Consider the following 8340-nt stretch of genomic DNA (forward strand, 5'->3'; position numbering starts at 1 on the left):
ACAGGGGACAATGCGAGCGTTCAAGCTATTTGATTTCATTTAATTTTCCATCCCATTTGCTCTGAACACTGCTTTAGCTTCCAAAAACCCTGCTCCAATGAGCGCTTTGGGATGACTTTCACCCTTTGCTTTTCCCGGTTAATAGGACAGAAAAGAAAACGTCCCCGTTTCCGCCTTTGTGCACAATTTATTAGTTGGAGAACTTCGACTTTAAAGACACAAGACGAGAATGAGAATGGGCCCGGCTGGTGTGAGAGCTGTAGAGGCCGGACCCGCTGTTGCAGAGCGGATGGGAACCAGTCACAAATGGCAACATTAATAAATAACGCAGCGCACAGCCGGCCTTTGCATGCGCCTATTCAAAAATTGTTCGCGTGTCGTTCACGCTCTTTGACTCATTAAGGAGCCCAAAGAGAAGACTCCTAGAAAGGAGCAGTGGGGTACCTTTTCCTGAAGAAAGAAATCCCACCTCTGCTTCTCCAATTACAGCGTAGTGTCATCGCAGAGTCGCCAGGGCAGAGGTTAGCGGGACATGTTCATGGCTTGAATTTATCGCCCACAAATTCTTGTTTCTTCCCTTCGGCCTCTGTTCAGTCATTGAGGGCCACGATCAAAGAGGTCAAATTAAGTTTTAAAACCAGTGGTCACTTCAAATGACACCCAATGCTCCTGCATGAGTGAAATCTGATGAAATCAGAGGGCTCCTCTTCTTGACACATGTCTAAGTGATAACATAAAGCACTAAATTGTTATTTATTATGATGTTTGAACTTTAGCAATGCCTTATAAATGTTACATGGGCCAAGTGTATTAATTCAATAAATGATCACTTTTATCTGAATGTTGGATGAATAAAATTAACTTAGATGGTATTATTGCTTTCCCCTTGAAACCACAAGTAAAAGCTGCTAAAAGATTAAACATTTGCAAGCAGAAACTATTGTCTTTGCACAGGATTTTCGGTTCTGTTTTGTCCTGCGTCTTTTGATAAAATCTTTTTTCTCCTCTCCATTAGTTCTAGAGCCCTGCAGGGCGCTTTATCAAAACTGAATGCGACCATCCTGATACGTGACCTGTTGTCAAAAAGTGTGAAATGATAAGGTGGTGGTTATTTTGAAAGCGGCTCTTATTTTTTTGGCTGGTTCTCCCGTTGAGTACCTGCCCGGTCCCAGCACGGCACACGCCGGGAGTCAATAGAAGTTAACAAGTCTCCCAAACATTCCTGCTCCTTTTGTTGAAACGGCAACAGACAATGCAGCCAGGGAGAGAATAAAGAGCTTTGAAGTACATAAAACCTAAAAGGATGCAGCCAAGTAGATTTAAAGTAGTCACTGATTTCAAAAAACTGGTTTGTATAGGAACAATAAAAGGGGAGAGAATTTATGGAGAAATTATACAGTGGATTTGTCACTTAAAATATCGGAACTGTCTGACGGACAAAGCCACATGCTGAGGATTAATGGTTGCGCCAGACCTTTGATTCTGCACTCTCTTTTCTCTGCCCTTGACAAATTGGATTTTGGGGATGGGAAGGTCGCTGGGGCCTATTGTCTCTTGACCGTTTGGAGCGGTTCATTATGCGTGAGGGTGAGGGAAAGTCTCCATGTGACTATTTCGGAGGGTTCTACAGCTGCTAAAAGAGCGCAACTCTCTCATAGCGCGCTGCTCGCCCTTGCGCATTAATGTGCCGAGGGGAACCTGACTGCGCCATAAGAAAAGCCGGATCACACACGCTACCGCGTCACTTGGCGGGCGGATATTAGTGTGTCCTCATCTCAGACTCTCTGCTCATCTCAATCAGTGGCTGCTTGATCGTCCTGGTTCGGATAGCTCAGCCCCACACAGAGCCAGCCATGCAAGCGACTCGGACACCCACTATCAGTGTGTTTGCCGACTGCAGCATCCCAGCCGGGCTTCGGATAGGTCCGGTACCGGGCATCTTCAAACTCGGGAAGTATGTTTCGGACCGCAAGGAACTTGGAGTGAAAAAGAAGGTTAGTTTGATTCCTTTCCAACGCGCTCTTTAAGAAAGATTCGAATGTTGAACATTTTATTATGACTTCTGAAAGTTTTTATAAAATGCACACCGAGAGAAATGTGAATTATGCATTCGGGATATTTTAAACAAGATGTGCAAATTATTGTACAATGTAGAATATTATGCCTGCAAATATGCCTTTTCATTTGTATTTTATTCTGCAGATTTTTCATTTAATTTATTGAATGACACCTACATATAAGTACAAATAAAATAATAATAATACAATAATGATAATAATAACTACTATTATTATAATATTTTGATTATATTGTTACTACTACTACTACTACTACTAATAATAATAATAATTATTATTATTATAATAATGCTTTAATCTGAAAAAAATAAACTAAATAAAAAGTATATTTTAAAAACACAATTTTTTATACATTTAGAAGTAATTATTTATGCAGTTAAATAAAGTTAGTGCACTTTACTTTTTCTAAGTCTCGATGCTGACCTGTCACTCTTCATAAAGCATCCTCGTATTAATTGGTTTGTGCTGTCAGGTTAGAAATAATTGAGTTATATTAGCAGGACAACATGTCATTCTTTTACTTAACCGCCTTAATAGGGTGACCTGAGTTTCTGGGCGAGATTTCATGCCTTCTACCCTATTATATTTCAAAGGCTTGAGGGCTGGTTTTTCCCATGTAGCCTACCAATTTATTTTGATATAAAGATAACAGTAAATCAGACAGTAAACCGATCAGTAGGCTATATAAAATCTTGATTAAATTTAACTGAAACATTTTATTAAATATTAGTATAAAATCACAATATGGCCAATATATATATACATTTAAAAAAGTATAATTATATGAAACATATTTAAAATAAATAAATAAATGTGGAATATTCGTAAATCAAATGGGTTTAAAAGGCGTTGCATGTAAACGGCTTTTACTTTCCTAAATAAGTTGTAAATAGACTGGAGCTCTTTCCGCTGTCTGCTTCTGTGATTGATGCGCGTAAATGCAACGCCGCGGGCTATGGGCGATCATCAGGTGCAATCTCCGTGTCAAATGTCACGCTTTAATCTTTAATTTGTTTGAACAGAATGGAAATGCTTTGACACTCTTCAAATTCGTTTCTCATATCAACTCAATTATGTGGCCTGTTCCTTGTAAAATTATCACCATTGTCTAATAGACCGAATAAAACGACATTAACGCGCTTTTGTTTGAAATACCTTGGGGTGATATCATTAAAAATGCGTGGGGAGAAAAAGAAAAGAAAAAGACAAAGAATATTAGGTAGCCTATATATATATATTTATATAAATGTTTATAAAAAAATAAAAAAATTCAACCGCTTCACAGAAAGCAGACATCATGAGCCACTTTTATAATTAAAATTCACTGAATAGTTTGACTATTTTAGCTACCTTTCGTTATGAACCAAGTAAACAATATTATGTAATATAATGTTGAAATTTGTATTTGTAGATTCGTCTGGTGAGGGGAGAATTCGTGGACGAGTCTGGCAGCGCAGTTCCAGATTGGATCGGGTTAATACGCGCGGCCAGGAACAGTCAAGAACAGAACCTCGAGGCAGTGTCGGATTTACCTGGAGGACAGGTGAGTAAGGGAAAAAATAGGCTATAATGAATTTAATCCTTTTTAAATTACAGACTATTTCTAATACTTTTCCTTCTTTTCAAAAGATATTCTACCGTGTGATGAGAGAAATACAGACTGGAGAGGAATTGAGCGTTTGGTATTCCAACGCACTGGCGCAATGGTTTGACATTCCTACGACTGCAACTCCAACTCATGACGAAAAAGGTGAGACGTGCGTCATAATTTCGTTTATTTAGAAATGTGCAATAGTTCAATATAATTCTTGAAGTAGAGAATACACCTCAGACCTTTTCACTTTACTTGAATATATTTTAGAAATATAAAGTAGGCTACCCTAGGCTATGTAGTCATTCATTTTACGTTTAAAAAAAAAAGAGCAAAAAAAAAAAGCATAGCATTAAAAAAAAACACCGAATGAAATTCCGGTAATTTTGCAATCATCACAGTGCGACAGTGTATTACCAAATTAGCCTAAATGAGCACCTTTTTATATTATATTATTTCCTATTATATTGTTAAAACTAATAGTAAATTAGTTTTGATGCGCTATGAACGAATTTTTAAGCAACACGGCCACCAGCACAACCAAAGGCAAATCCTATTCAAATCCGATTTAATAGGCTTATCTGAGAATGTTGTCAGATTATCCTGTTTAGTTAGTAAATCGAAAGGTCTGGCGTCTGGGGCAGTAACTCATATTGATTGGTTGAGAATTATTGAGCAGAGTACACACACCCACACTGCAGGCTACTGTATTTTCTATATATTTACATATGATTGATCATACTCAGCTACGGTCTGTATGTATTATCTCTCTTAATTAGTTGTATTCATAATAAAGTCCTGGATGTGCTCTCCTGGCTGATGCGCGGTGTAGTTCAGCGAGGGTTAACAAATGTCATCTAGCCATTAATATTCATGTATTCAAAACCAAATACATTCAAAAAGGTGCTCTACGGTAAATTAGCTGGCTGCATAATGTATTGTTTGCTAGTGAATGCAAACTTTTATGTGGGATGTATATTGCCCTGATTTGCGACGCTGTACTGTGAGCGCTGCTCTCGGGCCAATACACGGTGCGCTCCTGGACCTTGACATACGCTTCCTATTCTCCAGCGTCAACAGATGGGCCAGCCTCATTGTCTTATGCGACTCGCGATTTCAAGCAACAGCTGCCGTCAATTCCACGGGAAAGCGCACAGGGAAAGTCCCTATTGAATATATTGGTTAGTAAGCGCCAGATTGGACCGGCGCTTGCTCTTTTGATGGTGACAATAAACAACGGGGTTTTGAGGATTACAAAATCATTACATCTATATCATTGACCCCAGACTGCCCAACTGGTGTCATGCCAACGTGATCAAGGCGCGGTGATAAAAGTCATGACTGCAGGCTATCATATTCAGCAAAAGGCCATCTTGTCAACAAGAATCATTTACAGTCGTTCTTGATTTGTTATAATGTTGCTCTGGAGATTAAAACATCTTTGACGCACTATTTGAGCTTTATTTCAAAAAGAGTCTCCAATGAAATCTAATTGTAAAACATTTTCCTCATGCAATTTAAGAGTGTTGTAACTGAAAATAACGTAATTGAATTGGTTTTTAATTTTTGTTTCAGGCGAGGAGCGCTACATTTGCTGGTACTGCTGGAGAATATTCAAATACCCGAACACCCTGAAAGCTCACGTGCATTTCCACTGTGCGTTGAGCAACGGCAGAAGTTTGGTGAGCAACGAGCAAGTGAGAGGCACAGACAATTTCAACAGATCTCCGAAATCAGGGGACATCCCGAATACGTCGTCCTCTCCACGAATCGGCCACAGCACATTCATGTCAGAAGCATTGAAACCGTTCGCCAATAAAGCGGGACTATCCAAAAAACCCAGCGCAGAGGAGCAGGACAGGGCCCTTGACATGAGCGTGACCTCGGCCAGGAACCCAGGACACATCCTGGGCCTCGGCGGGACATCGTCTGTGCTCAACAGCATGGGTTTCCATCCCGGCGTGCGCTCTGCTTTCAAACCAATGGGACTTTCAAAGATCTCCCCGGCTGAGGTCGCGAGAGATGAGCCCAATGGGAAACCAAACAATATTGGGTTCAGTAAACTGCTGGGAAACATCAAGTCAGTGCGCACCCTAAACGACCCTCTACCAAACGTTCATCCCTCAAAATGCACGCACACCATGGACAGCACACCTCCCGTGATCCCCTGCGCAAACACCATCCGTGGCTTTCCTCTACTGCCACATTTTGAGGAGAATTCAGCTTTCAAGCACGTTGACAACCGCATGCACCCTACCCTGTCGCCCTCGCGCTACTCCCAGCTTCCGGCCGGGTTTCACTTCGAGAGGTTCTCCTTGCCACAGTTTGATGGTGGAAAATCCTACAACGGAGACTGCAACATACCCCTCATGCCATTCACGGTTTACAATGGAGAGCTCCTTTATAGTTCCCCATACTACCCTCTGAAATTTCACTTCGGCAACCTGCTGAAATATCCAGACTACTTCGGCGCACCCGCTCTAAATCCAGATCTAAACGCGATTACAAACATCGACAGGGAGATTGCAATGCACACGCAACAGCTGTCTGAAATCGCCGTAGAGAAGAACCGTTCACGACTGGAGTCTATGCCCGCATCGAACCCAAACTCGGGCAAGCCAAAAAAGGGACATTTGTGTCTTTATTGTGGCAAACTGTACTCTCGAAAATACGGGCTGAAGATTCACATGAGGACTCATACAGGCTACAAACCACTCAAATGTAAAGTGTGTTTTAGGCCTTTTGGCGATCCCAGCAATCTCAACAAACACATTCGACTGCACGCGGAGGGAAACACGCCCTACAGGTGCGAGTTCTGCGGGAAGGTGCTCGTGCGCAGGCGAGATTTGGAGAGGCACGTCAAATCGAGGCATCCTGGTCAAAGCATCAAAAAATCCGACGACAAAATGGAAGGCATCTTCGAGGACGCCGAGCAAAAAAGCGACAACGACAGCGACGTCGATGTTTGCTTCACAGATGATCAGAGCGACCAGGAATCGAGTAAAAACAATGATTAATGGACCAATTTCTGGACATATTTAAATAGACTTTTGCTCTTATGTAGCTAAATTATGCATGTACATAAATTAGTTATGAATTGTTTGTTTATTTTATAAAATTATTGTGAAGAGAAAACCTAGCAGACTATAAGCAAATGTTCCCCTAGTAAATTAAATAATTCTGTGAAGGAGGCACTCATGAAGTTAATCTCATAACATGCTTATTGGTATTGAGTAGGCTACATCTCAGCGCCCTCAATGTGGAGCTGCACTTTATAAAGACGGGATTATGCCACACAAACGATGCGTTTGCGTCATCTTTTCTTTAAAAATGTTCCTGTAAATCTTTTCTTTAAAAATGTCTGACCGTTTCCTTATAACACAACGTTGGAATTACCTGTCAAATCCGCACTTTTTTTTATTTTATTTTTTACCAAAAGCATTTAACTCATTCTGTATAAATGATTTTTGCAGAACAACGGGCACCTATCAATAAAAATAAAGTGGTGTTTCAAAGAAATGTTGGTGTTTCTATTCAGTCGAAAAGCATTTGTCAAACAAACAAAATAAGTGAATGTTATGATATTATTCAGCTGTAGGATGTATCGTTTATTGTTGCTATTAATATTAATTTATATTTTATTTGACCACATTTAGAGAAAAAATATTCATCACACTGTCTGTTTTTAAATAAAATGGGAGAAAATATAGTTTAAGATTAAATATAAATTAATGTGCAAGGTTTCTAAATGTCATTAGACTGCTACTTCTTTGCTTTACTTTGCTTTATGAAACATAAACGTTTGGCTCTAATATTTTTTATCCATAGTATTTTAGAATTCACAAGAGACGATGGGAAAATAAAAATTTTCCTGGATTTACTGACAGTGCATTGTTCACTTTCTAGACAGTCTCACTCAGACATCAGATTTTCAGCAACTCAGTGGTTACATGCAGCTGTAACCTGATATAGATATTTAAATTACTTTTACTTGTATTAATAGTCACATTAATTCAGTCATAATTTTTTGGCATGAATAAAAACGGTTAATTACCTAAGATGTAATAAAGCACATTATTAGGTTAGGCAACCTGACAAAAATTTTTTTGCATGTTTTTATATCAATTGAAATCTTTGCTATCTAAATTAATTATTTCCATACATCCCTTCAAAACATATGTGTTATATTTAGGCAATATATAGAGCAAATCAACAACTACATCATGACTGAATAAATGGATGTCTACCCAGTTGTGAACAAAAGCAAACAGTCACAATGAAGTTATAGACATTTATCCTTAGTTAAGGTTGGGGGATGAAGATTTAGTGTATACAAAAAAGAAGAAGAAAAAAACAACAACCCAGCAGTCTCTCTCCACACAGTATTCTATAATTTATTTATTTATTTATCTGCCCTTCTCCACATTTGGTGTGTCCTTGATGTACGACTCTCTTTCAGAGCCTCGGCTGTTACCAGTTATTGTGTCTTCAAGGTACTGACAACACAAGAACAAACTGTAAGTTATAGCATCAGCATCATGATTGCTTTTTTTTTTTTTTGTGGAGCAAATGAAACAGGATATAGGATCCTCATGTGTAATTATTACTTCTGTACAAATTAAAGTTTCTTTAACTACAGACAGGGTTTACACTGGAAAGTCTGCATGAATA

The 8340-nt window shown here is 39.2% G+C and overlaps 1 protein-coding gene across 1 annotated transcript; it reads left to right on the top strand.

Annotated features, from left to right (window-relative positions):
- The first annotated feature begins 1738 nt into the window (after positions 1 to 1738).
- On the top strand, positions 1739 to 8003 carry prdm13 (PR domain containing 13). The gene is made up of 4 exons (XM_079626266.1): positions 1739 to 1994; positions 3490 to 3621; positions 3708 to 3828; positions 5245 to 8003. Exons 1-4 carry the CDS (start codon positions 1854 to 1856, stop codon positions 6684 to 6686), a joined length of 1836 nt encoding a protein of 611 aa, XP_079482392.1. The 5' UTR covers positions 1739 to 1853; the 3' UTR covers positions 6687 to 8003.
- Positions 8004 to 8340: the final 337 nt, after the last annotated feature.

This window comes from Phoxinus phoxinus (assembly GCF_949152265.1).
Source record: "Phoxinus phoxinus genome assembly, chromosome: 10".
Taxonomy (NCBI): Eukaryota; Metazoa; Chordata; class Actinopteri; order Cypriniformes; family Leuciscidae; genus Phoxinus; species Phoxinus phoxinus.